Genomic DNA, 18,797 nt, shown 5'->3' with positions numbered 1-18,797 from the left:
AAGACATTGGTTCATTTCGTTTTTAACCTTCATGGTAGAGGATAATATTTATATTAGTGTTAATAATACTAATGAAACCAACAAATGACATATTGCAGTTAACAGTATGTCATTTGTTGGTTTCATTAGCATCATTAAAACCAATATAAAAATTATTATAGCATTTTCAGTCTTATTTATGCAATCTTAGTCTTACTTAAGACTAACATTAGTCTTATCTAAGAATAACATAAATATTATTAGCATTGGCAAAATTTGTTTTAACATTTTAAATGTCTTCAAGAAGAATAATTATCATAGTTGTCATGGTTTGATTGCATAGTCCTCTTTTCGTTTTTTCTTATTTTGAGAATTTTCAGCTCTTACCACTGCAATACACCAGTGTAGTTAGGCTATACTATACATTGCAGTTAATAATGTCATTTGTTGGTTTCATTAGCATTAATACCATAATATAATAATATAAATATTATAGCATGCTTAGTCTTATTTATGCAATCTTAGTCTTATTTAAGAATAACAAATATTATTAACATTAGCAAAATGCTTTTTTTTACATTTTAAATAAATATGTATAAATATTTAAATGTTTAATATACCGGTTATACTTCAGGAGGTGTTTTTGATGCCTAAGATAATTAAAAATCACTAAAATTAAAAATTCATTTTATGAATTTATTTAAAAAATTCATAGCTGTCATAGCTGCATTAATTTAGAAATTAGACTAAATTTGCATAGCCCTCTTTCTTTTTTATTTTAAGAATATTTTGTCTCAGGACTTTCATGACTTCAAAACAGCTCCTACCACTGCAATACAACAGTGTAATCATGTTATACGGTATACATTTATGTGATGACAAACTGATTAATACAGTAGTTCACATTGAAATATAAAGTTACAATAAATGCACAACATTAAAATAAGTCAAACACAAAGTTGTATTTATCGTATTATTTATTTATTTAAAAAAACAGTAATTTACAGGAAAGGAACGGATACTACGAGTCGCTCGTAGCTTCATTACCAAAACAGTCTGTACTACCATGACAAGCAGTCTCGTTTCCAAAAGTCTAGATTTGACCTTGATAAAGTAAGACCTTAAATCCAGGCTTTTATGAAAAGGTGCTGGTCAGGAAAAAGTAACCATCTGATTGCAATATCTGTCACAGGGTGCTGCGTGTGTGATGTGAAGGGACACACAGTCGTACGCAAAAGTTTGAACCTCCCCAGTCAAAGTGAAAATAAGTTAACACATCTGTCAATGTGGGATTTTTCTGCAAATTTTACTGCAATATTTATTTATTTTCTGTGTTTAACATAATGGAAAAAAATAAAACATAAAATAAAAACTGTACCATAACTTTTTTCGTTTTATATTTCGATTTATATTTTCCGGCTATTATGTTAAATTTAGCAAATAAACAATAATTGTTCATTAAAATGCGCAGACGTGTGCTCTCTGTAGAGGGTTTGAGTAGGGGTGCCCAAACTTTTACATACGCCTACAAGTTCCCTGGTAATAGCAGTTAACATCATCTGCCTGGAAATGTGAGTATCAATATCTATAATTCACATCAATCTTAGGAAAAAAAAAAAAAAACTAACTGTTTTGTGTTTGACCTGCAAACGATCTACAGCAGACAGCAGGAATTCTGACCCTGTGTTGAGATATTGTCCGTACAAGCCAGACTAAAGAGTGATGTTAGGACAAGTTCCTGAGATGCTGAGGTATTTCTGGAGAGGTCTGCATTTCAGACATCAGCTAGTGATGCATTAAGAGACTAGTGATGATGATGAAAGGCATCAGGAATTACTTTTGAATTTTTTTTTTTCTGAAATATCTGAGAAGCGCAGTGCTACTGGATGAAAACATTACAGGCCAGCGGTTGGACCCTGTGGTGAAAGTGTAAACTTTGTACATATATATGACAAGGAACTGGATGCATGAGTGTGAGGTGTACTTAGGTAATGTAAATAGGCAGGAGTTATAAAGCTCCATCAACTGTTTCCTTAGAAAAGCTATTCTGGATGAAGACATCCAAAATAAGTTATGATTAAAGTAGTTTTAATTGATGGGAAAAATTATGCTTTGACTAAAACCAAACAACAAATCATCAGTACTATAAAAGAGCGTGTCTGATACAACATACAATACAGATGTTTATCAGACACTCAGTACATCCCATCCTGAGGCAGCCAGGGTGCTGTTTTTAATCAATTCCTGACTCGGGATTTAAGACGCACACACTAAATAACGTCCATAATTAGGCAGATTTACTATTAGTTATATTGAGTTTTAAGCTACTGGAACAATTAGAATCGACTAAACCTGATGAGATATAAAAGTTTAAAAGCACAGTTGCACTGAGATCGTTTAATAACACGTTATGGAAGAAAGAATGCATGGAAGTACATATGATGACATATTACAATATAATATAATGCAGAATCTGACACAACACAGCTTAGTGAGAACCAACATCAGGAACACTGTGAAAAATGAGGTAGAACCATCAAATAAGTAAACCAGAAAACACTAAAAGACAAATTATCACAGTCTGACTCAGTGAAATAAAATAGACTCCTACTATGTCTGTTCCTGAAAATTGGGAGAAATAAACCAGAAAAATGTTGTAACCTTGATAAGCAACGACCATAATCTACAGAGTTCATTTTACAAAAAACATTTTTATACAATATTATGGCCTCAGAAATAACAGGTGAGCCTAAGCCTGCTAGCCAAGAAGCTAACGACAGAAAACTGGAGGAATAGAAATAACCTGGCACATTCGGAGCGGTAGTGTTTTTGGAGGTTCAGTGATGCAGATACCTAAGCTAACCTGGCTCAGTGACGGCCACAGAAACAGGACCATGCAGCAGGTTTACTCAACACAAACAGGAGTCGAATGAGTGGGACTACATTTCCCATGAATACCAACTGTTCCGTCTAACATTCCAACAGAATAGCAAAAGACACTAGAACTCTAGAAAAGATTCACAAAGCGATCCACTCCACATCGCCTCATTTTTCAGTTCGGTTTGCAAAGATTTTGAAGCAATTTTGTGCGTGTTTCTGAGCCAGAGGAGACTGGCACATCAGGGTTGGGTTCATCAAAGTAACAGATGAAAACCCACATCGACAAAGGAGTTAATAAAACGTCACTTGTCAGTTTGATCCCTTTCTACATCTTGTATAACGTACTGCAGAGTCAACTTCATAACCTTTAAAAAAAAAAAACGTCAGTGGAAAATAATAATAATAATAATAATAATAATAATAATAATAATAACAATAACAACTCTTTTCTTATGCTTTTCATGACAAATGTTTATGCAAGTATTTGTAAAATATGACAATATGGCCAGAATAAAGCAAAACAAGATGTCCTGCTAACTTTGTGTAATATATATATATATATATATATATATATATATATATATATATATATATATATATATATACACACACACACATACATAAAAACCTACATCAAATTTTTCCATGTCTGTGACTGAAACTTAACTGAAGTATTTAAACCTGGCCATTTTTAGCGTTATCCCTTGTTTTTGTGCGCAAGACTGGATATATGACTTTGTTCCAATGATCTTGTAAGGATACAACTAAAAAAGCTATAAAAAAAAGAAACTGAAATATTCTCTTTTAAGAGATGAAATAAGGCACAGGAGTGAGATTCTGAAACAGGGCGCTGTTGCTCGCCCACACGCGTCGTGGAGACAGAGAGACAGGGCCGGTGTGTACCCAACTCATTCACATTACTTCATTCACAGTTTAACTGTTAAGAACTATTAATATATTACTGCTCCACTGCTTCTGGAATTCCAGAACATGGAATATTTATCTGAATCTTCCACAGTATTCCATAGGATCAGCTGTGGAACCTTGTCCGTGAAAGTCTACAGGTATACTGACGGGCTCTTTGGGTAAGTTTGTGAGAAGTGCAGAGGTGATATGTCTGAGTACAAAGTGCAGCGCGTTTTCCTCTCTGGTCCAAAATAGTATATCAGTATCTAACAGTGGAAAATTAACAAAAACAAAAACCAACAAAACTCCCTTAATCTGTTGCAACAGTGTTGATAAGAACGGAGAAGGAGTAGAAAGAGAAGACAAGCCTAGTAAATATCTATAAACGGAGACTGACAGTCTTTTTGTGTGATCTGGAGATTTGGGTGACGAAGGGCGCAGAGTAGAAAAAAGAAACTGCTACAAAAGTCGACTGCATAGCATTTTCACATAATGCAACCTGAATAGAAGTGAGTCTGACGGTATTAAAGTCCGACACGAGTGATCACGAAGCAGGCTTCACGTTTCCCCACAGTGATCCATAGTCCCTTTCTCCGAACTGCTCTGTTCCCAAACCTGAGGAGACAAAGAAACAGGAAAAAATTTAAAAGGCAATTCCACTGAATTTTCCTAATTGCTGCACAGTTTAATCAATAAGATGTAAACAAGGTCATTCAGAGTGGTTTGGTGTGAAATGCTCCATTCTAGAGGAACTCACTGAGTCAGAATTGTTCACAGTGGTGGTGATGGGAACCAGACGTCTGAAGAGTTTAATGCCTCTCAAAGCTCCTTCACAGAAATGGTTATGAATACGCTGCCCGATTTTGGGTCACTGTTTTACAATGGTTTTGAGAAGATTTTAGTTATTTATTAATTCATTATTTATTTACACATTCACAATGGCAGGGTACACACAGTGTATTGTGAGACAAAATAGTCCCCAAAGAAAACTTTATTTTTTCAGATTAACCATTATTTTACCATATTTTCTATAAAACTCAGAAGACACACATCGGTTAATTGGTCATTTTGAATTGTAAATTAAATGGCTGCATTGATAAGTTTCTCTACGATGAACCATTTCACACCAAACCACTCTGAATGACTTTGTTTACATCTTCGAAATGTAAAAAACTGATGGATTTTTTTTTTCCTTTTTTGAGACAAGCTGAAATCAACAAATTCTTTATTTTAATTATTATTTATTTGTGAAGTATTGCTGGTTTGCCCCCGTTTTAAATTAAAGGTGTCAGCAAATAAAATTAAATATGTTCAGTTACAATTATAATAATGCCTTATTGTTATAATTTTAACAATTATTACAGATATTAACATACATTTCAATTCAAGGCAACGTACAGCAGTACAACCTACTTAACCTCTGCATAATTTATTTATATGAAGGGTCGGCTTTGTACAGTGGCTTCAGAAAGGCATGCAAACAAATCTAAAGATAACAGGCTATAGTTAGAAACGGACTCAGTCAATGAAACTGTAAACATGCTCAAAAGTAGCCTATACAGTTCAGGAATTCCACCCCATTTCTCAAACAACAGATGTCGGACAATGAAGCTATAAAGGCACCAGATTTCCTAAAGGATCTAAGAACGCTGCCCCTCCTTTTCTGTTTTTGGATCAGAACATGACTGCATTTCTCTGGCATGAACAAGTTGCACGCTATGAGGGCGTTTTAGTGAACTAGACAACTTATCTGTGGCAGCAGTGCGTCAAAAATCTGTAAAATTATATAACGTGAACGGCTGTGTGGAGTGATAAGGTCGTAAAAATGCCAGAGAAGAATAAGAGTTGACTGCGTCTCGGCTACATACATCGTCACTGTCATAAACCTTTCATCGCCTAAATGGTAATCTTACAGGTAAAGGAACATTTTCTTAATTTTGAGGCACGTAAAACTGAATATGCACAATCAAATCGCTGAAATGTTAAAGTCATTCAGAGTGGTTTGATGTAAAATGGTTCATTTGTAGAGAAACTTGAAGAGACTCTGATGTCTTTACAGTGGTGGTGATAAGACCCAGGGGTCACAAAGTCTACCAAAAAATAGAAATTTTATTGTGTTTGTAACCATTTAATGTAACAACTTTCTGTGAGCTTTTAGAGGCATTAAACTCTCCAGACGTTTGGTTCCTATCACCACCACTGTGAACAATTCTGACTCAGTATGTTCTCTAGAACAGAGAATTTCACATCAAACCACTCTGAATGACTTTTCTTTACATTTTAATGATTTAATTATTCGGACATGTTTTAAAATCAATTGTATTCCCCTTTAATGTAGCAATAGTTCATTCCACGTAATTTTCACATTATACAGTAAAGGGCAGCTGCTGTTTTCAAACGGCATTAAAATAAATATAACCGAAAAAAAAAAAGTTACAGGGTTTTATCGGTGAGATACTTTGGTATGTGACTGTTACAAATAAACTTCGCCTGCTTAATGCTTTGCTGCTGTTTTGGTCCTGCCTATATGTACGTAGTGCACAGCTGGTTATGTAACATGAAGGCAAACTCAATGGTTCTCTTCAACCAGACCCCCCTCCCCCGTCCCCCACAACACCCAAGTCCATGGCCCCCTCCCTCAGACGCAACTCTCCCAGCCCTTCCCCCCCACACCTCACGCATGAAAGTTGACCATCCCCTCTCCACTTCAGTCAATCAAGACTATCAGTGAGAGCACCAAGTAAACACAAGTTACTCTGACCGTTTCAGGATCTGGACATGTTTTGTTCGATCCTGCTTGATCCTGTTGTTTCTAACTACAAGCCCCCCTTGAAGACTGCAGTGGTCTGTTCAGCTCTCCCTCAGGCCTATTCATTCAGAAAAAAAGAAAAACAAACAAACAATCTAACAGACGACCAAATAAACAAAAGTGCCCCAGTTTTCTCGAGCGTCACGTCACTGTTTCTATGTTCAGCTGCTGTGGGGCTCTGTGGCTCGCGCTTGGCACTCTGTCTGATCAACGAGTTATCCTACATACAGAGAGACACGCCCACCGGGTGCAACGAGTACATGCCGTCCTATACGCTGCAGCCAGAACAGCCAAACAAGAGCTGCTCCTCTGAGACCCCATAAAGCCGACCCAGTGCAGTGAGCAGAGCCAACACACACGAGCCAGCCGTGAAAGCTGCTTCAGAGTGGGCCGTTTTTCTGAAGCCAAGACTGGATGTTGTTCATTTTATCAGAAAGTGCAGCAGTAAAAGCCGAAGGCGTCATTAACAGAAGACTGTATACATAGCCCATCAAAAGTTTGGGGACATATTGTCTTTTGGAATTTGAAAATTCTATTATTTTTCAGCTGATAGAGGTATTGTTAGAATAAAAGAGCTGTTTGCTAATACTTTCGGTATATTTTGCTACAATGCATTTCATGTTCATCAAAGCATTTTCTTTGGTGCGCAGGTTTCGCCTAAATGATGATTTCAGTTTTCTTTTCCAAAGCACTTTTTCTCCAGGCCCAAAGAATTCCCTGTAATTCTACCCAAAGAAGGTTTAAATACCTTAAACGATTGAGTTCTGAGGGGCATCACAACAAGGGAATAAAATGCATTGTATTTACTAACGAAAATGTCGTCACAAATATTTACATGCTCCTTTTTAATATATCAAGTCATCACAAGCTGTCAAAGAAAAACATGCTCATTGTTGAAAAGCTACATGCCCCAAAATTTTTGATGGGAAGTCTACAAACAAATATATAACAGCAAGCAAAATAAATTAAATTTGCACGAGGCTGATCTGCTTTATTTCACTGCCTCTCAAGCTTTAGAATCAAATAACAATCCCAGATACAGCATTCGGACCTGCGCTGCAGCCTATATCGGCCACCGTCAGCCCGACAGGCAAAGAGGACAAAATGTTCCAAACATGAGAGCGAGTGGAGCAGCAGTAGCAGCAGCAGCCTCATTGTCTAGCTGCTGGGCACAGCTCTGGGAGGAAGGGTGGGGGGGGGGCGGTGTAACTGTGCGGTGGGCTTCTACAGGCAACTGCAATTATCTCCATTTCACCAGTAATCCCATCCTACTACTTTAGGCCATGGAGAAAGGACTGCCTGTAACACATGTCAAAATCCCCCCACTCAATCCCCAGCCCCCTACAACGTAAACACTTAGATACACTATGCAGGTTCCTTTCTCAAGCCAGCTTGCTCTGATGGATGACTGATTCCCTCTTAGGACAGAGGGACAGGAGAGGGAGGGGTCAAGCCCGTTGCATAACTGCTCTATATCTGAGCCTTCAGTGAAAGAACCAGGCCATACTGCTCCGTCACTGGAAACATGCGATCACGCACACATCCACTGAGCCCCTGGCCAGCTTATTAGCCATCTGCAGCCTAACAGGGGCCTGCATATTGCTGACACATCACTGATGTCATACAAAAGAAGTGACATAACTCACAACAATGGTAAAGGCCCAATATGACCAACAACACAACACTAACGGTCCAGCATGGCCTTCAGTCAAACTCAGTTTAACACAGAAGATAGCATGATACTGAGACGTCATCTGGTCAGGATTTGTGGTGAGAGGAAGAGGGATGAAAGCTAGCGTGCCCCGATCAAGCATGCCGTGACTTTAAAATAGCAAATTTCCGCTGAGGCAACCACACAGTCACGCTTACCACGGAACACAAAAGCCCCAAACTGCACCGACAATATCACCTCCCTCCTCCATCAAATAAACCTCTAGGCCAGTAGGCACTTTATTGTACTGTTTTAAAGGGAAATTCCATCTATTTTTCCACATTTCTGCATACTTCAATCGTTAAGATGTAAACAATGTCATTCAGAGTTGTCTGATGAAAAATCCCCTGTTGACAAGCCAGAATTGCTCACAGTAGTGGTGATAGGAACCAGATATCCAAAGCACTTAATACCCCAAAAGGTTTTCTCACAGAAAGTTGATACATGAATTAGTTCAGATTATATTGCCCAATTTTTGAGACACTGTTTTACCATAGTTTAGCAAGAAGGTATTGGTGTAAAAAGATTTTTTTCTAAATCCATTCATGGCAGAGAGGTACATGCATTCTCTATACTTCAGTCATTAACATTACATATAAAAACTCAGACGATTCACTGGTTATTTTGGATAGTAAATAAAATGGTTATATTTGTGTTGCAGACATCACCTGATTCCTATCACCACCACTGTAAAGAAGTCTAAGTTGGTAAGTTTCTACAGTGCACCATTTCACATCAAACCACTCTGAATGACTTCAGAAAGATCTGTGAAATTCCCCTTTAACCCAAGTACCCAAGGATTTAACGGTGACCCTGATCAACCCATAATTGTCTACATCTTCATGACAAGCTACCTGGGAGCTGGCAACCTGTTTTCTTCCAGAACACCAAACTTTGGCAGCGTTAGCTCTTCTGTTCAAAAGGTGTCAGACCTTGTTGATCTGATCACCCGTGAAATGCCTCCAGGGTGAAACATAGAAGCAAATACAAGGAAAAGAAAAAGCATGTGCACCAAGAGGAAGGGAGCTGGGTAGAGGCTGGCACCCACACAGAGTACACTCTGGCCCTGCGGCATGAGCGTTGTGGATTTAATTATGGCAGCACAAAGCAGCGGGCGGAGACCAGGCATTCCTGAATAGGCTGAGAAGAAGAGCTGTGGGACATACATGTCAAAAGCATAAGGTCTGGGTGCAAGGTGTGTGCTCGGTCATTCAAAAACAGAAGGAAGTCAGTGAAGAGGAGCTTGTGTCCTGAAAAACACTTGCGCCCCTCCTCCCAAAAACCATCCTGCTCTAATACGAACCGAGGGAATGTAAATCCTGGGCGGACATGTGCAGCCTAGTGCAGATTAAAGTCAATCTGTTGTGGAAAACCGTCTTTACAAGACTTTAAAATAAAAAGTTAAGGTGCCCCAGGTCTGCTGATCTTAATGCAGAAAGAGTAAAGCTCTTGAAATAAGAGGTTTCTACACAGGCTAAAACATTTGGCAGTAAAATGTAACTACCAGTCTAAAAGGGACATGGCATGAAGATGACTGCCCAATGGCTTCACTAAACTGTAGTGCTGGGCCTTTCAGGTTTGAAGTTTATAAACCCTGCTGTAATGAGTTATTATCTGCTGCTACTGCATATTTGAGAAACCAGGCTCCAATCAGAGGACTGTGAAACCTAGTAGATCAGTGGTTCTCAAACCAGTCCTCAGGGGCCTCCAGATGGTCCACGTTTTTGCTCCAATCCAACTTGCAACAGATAGGGACAGAGCAAAATGGTGGACCATCTGGGGGTCCATGAGGACTGGTTTAAGAACCACTGCAATAGGCAGTAAAATAAGTGCAATACTAGTTAAAAACAAGTTAAAAATGACTCATTAATGGTGATCTAGAGTCCCTGGAAACTCACCTGAAGCTGAGTGAGTTTGACCTGGAGACTGTTCTCACGCGGCACATGTGACTTGGTCCACTCTGAGCTTGAGCTGGAAAGCGTCCGGCCGATCCTGCGGGTTCACAGCCAGCATGTCTTGCAAGAGTCTCCGGATCCCATCCGACATGGGGCTCCGAGCCTTCTGTGGGATGCTAAGCACCATCTTGGGGTTCTCCAGCAGCGCCTCCCCAACAGGGACAATTTCGCTGCCCTGCCGGATATACGTGCCGAGGAGCTCCCGTTTTGACTCTGCGTCGATGAACGTGATCCTCTCGATCATGGCCCAGATGATTATGCCCAGTGCGAAAATGTCTGCTTTGGCCGTGTAGTGTCCCTCCCACACTTCGGGTGCCATGTAGAAGTCCGAGCCGCAGGCCGACGACAGCCAGAACTTGTTCACGTTGATGTTCTTGTTGACCTGGTCTTCACCCTCTTGCTCTATGCAGCCCAACCCGGCACACACCTTGCTAAGGCCAAAGTCGGCCACCTTGATAACGGGCGAGCCGGATTTCTGCGAGATGAGGATGTTGTCTGGTTTGAGGTCACGGTGGACAATGTTGTTCTTGTGAAGGAAGGCCACGGCGCTGGTCAGCTGTTTCATGAAGCTCCTGTTGGTTTTTGGGTCAGGCCGTCGGGACAGGATGTACTGGTTCAAGTCCCCACCTTCACAGAACTCCATGACAAACCAGAGGTAGCACGGCTCCTCTGGATAACCCAGGATGCGCTCACCTGGAAAAGCATAAAGGGTATTTCACTGAGTGCAGAAGGAATGCATATCTTGTAAATTTACATTAACAATATGAGGATTACTTGACAACTAAGGGTGTGTAAACACAGTCTACTAGTAGCTACAAAGCCTAAGCTTCTTAATATTGTAATTTTAGCTTCTGAAATTCAAGCTCATGTTCAAAAACTGAGGTTTTATCAAACACACTTTCCTAGATTGAAGCAACAAGCTTGGCAAACAATGCATTGGCACCTATAGTGGAATCACTTCAACATTCCACCCTGATATTAACTGCAGCACTACGGCTTCTGGTTCTCTGCTCTCAGTCTCTACTGACATAAACAGTTTCCAGCAAGCTAAAAGGGATCAGTAGAGTTTTGGTTTTAAGCTCAGTCAGTCTGCTAATGTTTTCTGCTAAGCCATGTTTTGCAGAGTCAGGAAAACTCGTTGTGGGAGGAATCAAGAGCAGCGTTTCAGAGTGTTGCTTGTGCCAAACTGATAAGCTACTGTTTCAGGCTCGCTCACAAACAAAAGATGGTATAGTCTGATAGCACTGAAACGAAACGCTACAGTCTTAGTTTAGGGCACAGCTGATTGTCTATTAATACACCCGGAAACTAACTTAACACTTGAGCTCACCCAAGCAGACTAACGAAACAGCCGTCAGTGTTCAGCTCCAAACTGATTTTGGCAAAGAGTTTGGACGTCTTCCAAAAAACACTGTACAAATGCGGGTAATCTGTCTGTGCCTTACAACAGCTTGCAAAGCTTAGCTGCTGGACTTTACAGTGGGAAGAGTGCCGTGAACAAGGCATGCTTAGGAAGGCATAGCCCTAACATTTAAACTTCAAAAACTTCCACATGTGTGGAAAGGAAGTCACGTTTACCTTTTGGCCTAAAAGCATAAACTGGCTCTCCGGGGACTCTGATATGCGAAGAGGTTCAGCAAAGTGACCAAAAGCACAACACAGGTTTTACATCTGTAATCCCTCCAAGAGCTTCAAGGAAATATTTCAGAAAAGTCTTATCAAGCAGAGAGCACCTAAATCATGCAAGCAGCGTTTGCCCAGGCCTGGAAAGGCTGTACCCTCAGGATTAATTTTTTTTGACTGGCATTGCAAAAGTATGACACTTACATAACAACACAAAGTGGATCGAGTGAGTGGCTGGAACAAATGCACTTACACACACATAAACACACACACAAAAAATAACCCTACAAAATTCAAATTATTACACAGAATCGCTCCTGATGAAAGAAAACACATAAGAAGCCATGCTCGATTCTGCGAATCAAAAGACAAAAACGAGCACAGACAATGGGGGCATGAAGAAAGCAGAAGGATATGAAGGAAGGAGAGTGGAGTGGAGAAGGGGGGGTGGAGGTGTGTGGGTTTGGCATTTAAGGGGTTAAACATCATCGAGCTGGAACATGGTGTTCCCTCACGCGCTGCACGAGGGCAACTGGAGCAAAACACCAAAGCAGCACCTTCACTTTAGGGAGGCTTTAACAAGCTCTCATGTTCAAAATGATTATTATTTATTATGCAAAGCAGTGATGGACAATTTCCGAACCACAGATATAAAGAAGCTGGTGTTCATGTGCAACTTTAAGCATGTATGATTACCTCTTGGCTTGAACTGCAACCTCAGTTCACAGAACACTGAGCTTATTGGGCTACATTCAAAGACTGGCTCGGCCAAGCATCGTACAAGGCTGCATGTTAAATAATGGAGTAATAAATCTGATATAACTAGCTGGGCATAACTGGCAAGGTGCTAGCCACAAAGCTAAAGTCAGCTTCCTATTCGAAATTTTATTTTCCGGTTCCACCTTAAATGGTGCAGCGCTTACTGCTGTTCCATTTAAGGTGGAACAGAGAAATCCGAACAAGAAGCGAGCTCGACCCTGAAGGAAGCCTTGCTGTTGTTCTTGAACTTCACCCACCTTTCAGCGAAGTCTCCACCAAACGCAAATACTGTTTGGACCGTTTGTTCCCGTGGCTCATCTTCTGCGCCAGGCCGCTCCTCTCCAGCACGCACTCCTCCAGCTGGACCACGTTTTCGTGCCTTTTCTCCAGGCTGGCCAGGGCCCAGAACTCGGCCAGGGCGAGCTCCACTTTCTCCGGAGCGTCGCAGCGGAGCTTCTTCACCGCCACGCGGGCTCCGGACCTGCGGGCCACGGCTTCGTACACCACGCCGTAGCTTCCGCGACCCACCTCCCTTAGCAGGCTGTACCGGGGCGCCAGAGACACCGCGGAGCTGGCCTTGAGGAAGGAGAAACCTTTCTCCACACGCACCTCTCCCTCGTCATTGTCCTCCAGAGGCAGCGGCCTTAGAACTTTACACACGCCGGCTCTGGGCTCGCTCTGGGCCGGCTGCGCTCTCTTGCAGCCCCGCCGCCGCTGCTGCTCGGTGCTCACTTCCCTTTGGATCCCGTTGCGGAGCTCCATGAGTTTACTCCCTTTTTAAACACATGTTTAAGGGCGGAGGGCCAACTTTTCATAACTTCTCAGCGTGGGAGACCGAAGAGTGGAGTTCGGAGTGAATTACCGTCAGGTACCGACTGTTACTGTAAAGTTTGGCGCTGCTCAGACTCTCCGCAAAGTCCCGGACATAAACAATAACAGAGCCCATTCCCACCAGCGGGGTGAGAACAGGGGGCGCGGCTTCAGCTGGGCTGTACCACTTCACGTAAAGAGGAGGAGACTGGATAAAACGATTTTCCTAGAGATATTCATTCTGCGAACCCTTAAAATAGATCAGGGTGGAACATCATTATGCTACTTGATGCTGTTCGGACCTTTGAGTAGCAAAAATCAGGCTTTAAGTTCTCTCTGAAAGCGATGATATGTACCGAGGCAAGTGGTTGAGTCGCCTGATATGCAAATGAGGAAGGCTCGACGTTCTCCTGCGGGGGCGTGAGGTGAGACTGGATGATGAAGTATGAAGATCCGTAACGTGACAGAGAGCACAGTTCACTCTGATCAGCCTCGGCTGCTGTATGGAGCGTGTTTCGTTACCGATGTGCGTCGTAAATGTAGTTTCACTGTTTGTCGTCGAGGTTTTTCAAAGCTGAAGCGCGACGAGGTGGTCCGTCTTTTTTGGCAGCGTGGGGTTTCACGTGAGGGGAGGGGACACGTGTAGGGCAGCATGAAGCCCCTGCTCAGCCACAGCTGGACCAGCAGCACAAAGAGCTCACACATGTTTATGTAACGAAATTGCAGAAAAGAGGGGCATGTGTACAGCTGTTTTGGAGAGCAAACAGCGGTTTACACAGAGATAAAACTAAAATAAATAAATAAATAAATAAATAAATAAATGGAGATGTGTGAGATTTAAATACTTTGTTACGTTACATTAAAAGGTCCTATTATTATTATTATTATTATTATTATTATTATAAATAATAATAATAAAAATAAGAAACAATCTTCTTATAAAATACGTATTTATAGGAAATTTGTAGAAAACGAAAATGCTACATTGAAGTGGTGAAATGGTCATATTATTATTATTATTAAATATTTGTATAATAATATAAATAATATGAATATTAATAAATAATAATATAATAAATATTTATAGAACAAAAAAGTATTGTATTAATTATTATTATTAAAATATATAATTATATACACACAAATTCCCATACATATATATATATATATATATACACACACACTCAGAGTGAGGTCCACAAGTCTAAAAGACACCACTAGTGAAACTGCTTTTATTAGCATTTCTTTCTAATACAATTAAAATTCACTAAAAATTATATTGTCAGCAACAATTTGCATGAAAAGTAGAGTCTTTAAAATTTTGCCATGAATTTCAGAATTTTATAAAATGCGGTATGTCCCTCTTTTGCTTTAATGACGGCGAGCACTCGAGCAAGAGCTGGTCAAATCCACCTAAGAGTGGAGTCCAAACATGAGCTCTGATAGAATAGACAGGACTAAACTCAAGCAAACTCAGTGGATGGCGTTTCTCCTTGCAGCAGGACAGTGACCTGAAACACACTACATATCCAGAATCTGGTGATGTCTGTGACTTAAAGACTTCAGATATCAGTTACAAATAATTCACAAAACTTAGATTTTTATTTAAGATTGTGGTCATTTGACCATTTCCTTATATTCTCTAAATATGGATCTTAAAATCTTAAAATGATGTCATTCTGCGTTTCGGTGTGCTCCAGCTGGAGTACAGAGCCTTTTTTTTACTATAACTATATTATATATATATATATATATATATATATATATATATATATATATATATATAGCTCATTTTTTCCATTAATAAAGCAGTGAATTTTGTTGTAGCTACAGTACAGAAGTGGACAAAAGACATCAGAATGTTTCAGTAATTCAGTGATGTTGGCATGGCTGCATGTTCCAACCAATGAGTGGATATATCATATATATCATACATACAGTCAACGGTTCAGCTCCACCATGATTGTAGCCTCTCGCTCTCATTCATACAGCTCATGGGTTCTTGTTACAGCGGAGGATCTCGAGGGAGAACTGGAACTCCACTAGGAAGATGCTTTGTCAGTGTTGATGCATTATTAATCTAATTAAAAATGTGTATTGTTTTAAAAATGTTTATTCACTGAAGGGTTAGAGTTTCCTTATATTTCAGTACAATATAAATGCCAGTCTGCATGACTACTGCTACACTGAACACTTTGGCCAGCAGAATGGTTGGTGTGCGTCACCATCAATAGCTTGTATGACAAAACTGCTGTGGTTACATTCACTTCTGGGGAATACAATAACATTATCCTGAGTGTCTGTCATTTAGGTAGACAGCTAGTGGTCGTAAGATATAATAATGATGAAGAACTGTTTTATCTTTTAGATCCAAAATTGGTAGAATAAAGCCTGAAACAGTAATGTGAAACATTACACAGACCGAAGGGCATTTGACCAAATTCAAAGAGGCCCATAGGTAACAAAATACATGGCCTAATGTACATAGAATGAATTGCTAGCCACTCAAGAGCGTAGACCAAGGAAGGACTACATTTTGAAGACGCTATAGGCTTTAGAAGAGCATTTTAAAGATGTGTTCATCTATTTGTTGCAGTGTATAAGTTTGTGTACAGCCACAGCCATTTCAATTAACAATGTCAGCAATCCATTCCTGATTCCATCCCTGATTCCCTGTTTAACCGCTTTGTTATCAGAACTTTTATGGAAATAAAATACAAAACAGTCCTTCGTCCTTTATTCTTAGGGTGTTTTGCATGTGATTAGCCTGCCGTGTAGTTCATTAAGGACTAGTAGCCCTGATGACCCTGATGCAGAACCCGTCATTCGGGTCATTAACATCTAATATATTCCGGCCGGATGCGCGAGAGGCTGTTGCGCAGAGCCGTTGGGAACGTTCTGACACACGCCGCCTTTTATTGACACCCTCACTACAGCCCATCCTGCCCACTTGGCCTTCTACTGATTTTTTTTCTTTCTTGTTTCCTCCTGGGTCGCTCTGGCTGCAAGGACTGTTTCAGCCCTCATTTCAGTTTCTTCCTCCATCTCTCTGTTTCTCGTTCCCTTTTTCTTTCTCTCTCTCTCTGCAGGCAGAATGTTTTCTCAAGTTTCAGGGCCACGATGCAGCCTGACTCACTGCCCTATTCTCCCTCTCTTTCTTCTCGTCTTACTCTGTCTTCCCTCTTCTCTATCTCCCCCTCTTCTTTATCTCTATTTGCTCTATCTTACTGCATCTCTTTCCATCTCACTCTCTTTCCGACTCTCCTTTTCATCTTTTTCTGTCTCTTTTTCTCTCTTTATCCTATCTTTGTCTGTCCTTCTCTCTCATTTTCTCTCTCTCTCGCACTCTCTCTATCTATCCCCTCTTCTCTCCCTCCCTTTCTTTCTTTCTCCCTTCTTTCTATTACTTGTTTTTGATCACTCTCATTCTCTACCTCCATCCATCTCTTTCTCTCTCACTGTTTTTCTCTCTCATTCTGTCTATCCTTTCCCTTTTCCTTTCTTTCAGTCTCTCTTTTTCTGTCTCCCTTCTTCTATCTGTCCTTTCATTTTATCTTTTTCTTTTACTCTCTTTCTCTCTGTCTATCCATTTCTTTTTCACGCTCTCTCTCCTTCTTTCTTTCCTTCCTGTCATTCTCTCGCTCCCTCTTTCTCTTTTTTATCCCCTTCAGTCTCTTAATCTGTCCTCTCTCACTTTCTCCCTCACTCTTTCCTTCTTTCTCCATCCATTTTTCTCTCCCTTTCTCTTTTTACCTCCTTTCTATCACTCGCTCTTTCTGTCTGTTTCTGTTTCTCTTTCTGTCTGTCCTTTCCCTCTCTGTATATCTCCTTTTCTCTTTCTCTCCTTCTGTCTCCTACTCTGTCTGTTCTTCTTCTCACCTTCTCCTTCTCTCCTTCCTTTTCTCCTCTTTACTTTCTATCACTCTCATTCTGCCTCCATTCCCTCTCTATCTGTTTCTTACTCTATCTGTCCTCTTTCCCACTCTCTCTTTAACTATCCCTTTTTCTCTTCTCTTTCTCTTTTTCTCTTTTTCTCTTACTCTTTCACTTTCTCCCTCCTTTCTGTCACTTGTTCTAGCTCACTCTCTCTATAATTCTGTCTCTCCTTCCGTGTCCTCCTATCTCTTACTCTATCTGTCTCACTCCCTCTCTCTTATACTATCTCTCTCTCTCTCTCTCTCTCTCCTTCTATCTCCCTTCCTCCCTCTCTCTCCTTCTCTTTTTCCCTCTCTCTGTTCTTCATTCTCTATCTGTCCCTTTCTCTCTCTCTCTCTTTCCCCTGCTCTCTTCACTCACATTTCCTTCCTTCCTCTTCTTTTTATCTTCCCATCCGACTCTCTCACTTTTCACGCCAAACGTTGTATCATGTCATCCGAGTCACCATGGAAACCCGAAGGACAGCATATTCGTATAGAAGCCATTTAAAATTCCACGGAAGTGGCTTCACAAAGGCACATTTGTCTTTTTGGCCCGTAAGGTGCTTCAGAGTGGATCTGATGATGCGCTGATTATTGTAAACTCGGCCTTGCTTCGCACAAAGAAACAAGAACACCGTTCATGCTTATGTGGCAGACTGACTCTACGTTTATGATAATCTATATGAATTGTCCACAAATATAATATATTTTAAATACCATACATGGAAAAACTTGTGGTTGGACAAAGGATGCAGGCTGTGACACAGCTTTCACAACAGTTTCTGTGATTCTGAGTTTTCTGTGTAGCTGATGGAAGTTGAGCCTGGCAACAAAGCTGAATAGCATGCAGCACAGTATGGAGAGGATAATGAAGTCAACTGAAAACTCTCAGCTCAGACTTTCACAGCCTTCACCAGTTGTCTCTTCCTCTGAAGAACCCATGTACATGACAACGTGAGCTTGTGTCAGTCAGTCAAGACCCGTGGGGGGTATATCACAAAGCACTGTTTCTTAGTTTAGCCAACTTAAGTCAAGTTTCAAGTTTCAATACTTTACGTTTCAATACTTTATTGCCATATTAGTCGGAACCTGACTGAGAGGAATTTGTTTTTGCTGCTCAAACACACAAACAGTATACACTCATACACAAAACATGTACAATCTCAATAAAAATTGATAAAATAAACAAGGTTAAGATTGTGGAGTGGAGCTCAGCAGCCAGTTGCACCAGCTGAATGTAAGTTTGATCACAAGTTGCGGTGTAAAGTCCATCCTAAACCTTATGCTGAGAGTAGTTAGTTTAAAATTAGTGACACACAGAATTTCGGTTGCACCACAGAGGCTTATGGCAGAGCCAGTTTATGAGGAACCTGGCCACTTCCTATTTCCCCAATTATATTAAAAACAGGAATGCAAAACAGCAAAGGGCGCCCGGAGGTCAACCGCTA

General features: G+C 40.5%; 1 protein-coding gene across 1 annotated transcript; it reads right to left on the bottom strand.

Moving 5' to 3' along the window:
• Window positions 1-3,459: 3,459 nt before the first annotated feature.
• Window positions 3,460-13,537, bottom strand: stk35 (serine/threonine kinase 35). The gene is made up of 3 exons (XM_036591080.1): window positions 12,880-13,537; window positions 10,184-10,933; window positions 3,460-4,380 (listed from the first exon to the last, which is right to left on the bottom strand). Exons 1-2 carry the CDS (start codon window positions 13,382-13,384, stop codon window positions 10,218-10,220), a joined length of 1,221 nt encoding a protein of 406 aa, XP_036446973.1. The 5' UTR covers window positions 13,385-13,537; the 3' UTR covers window positions 3,460-4,380; window positions 10,184-10,217.
• Between the last annotated feature and the right edge of the window lie 5,260 nt (window positions 13,538-18,797).

The sequence above is a fragment of the Colossoma macropomum genome, unplaced genomic scaffold (assembly GCF_904425465.1).
Source record: "Colossoma macropomum unplaced genomic scaffold, Colossoma_macropomum, whole genome shotgun sequence".
NCBI lineage: Eukaryota > Metazoa > Chordata > Actinopteri > Characiformes > Serrasalmidae > Colossoma > Colossoma macropomum.
Note: the sequence above shows the minus strand (reverse complement) of the source record. Positions and strands in the feature narration are given on the sequence as shown.

Coding starts and splice junctions, on each gene's coding strand:
- stk35 (XM_036591080.1), bottom strand. CDS start 13,384: ATGGAGCTCCGCAACGGGATCCAAAGGGAAGTGAGCACCGAGCAGCAG. Junction 10,934..12,879: donor GGTGGAGACTTCGCTGAAAG/GTGGGTGAAGTT, acceptor ATGCTTTTCCAG/GTGAGCGCATCCTGGGTTAT.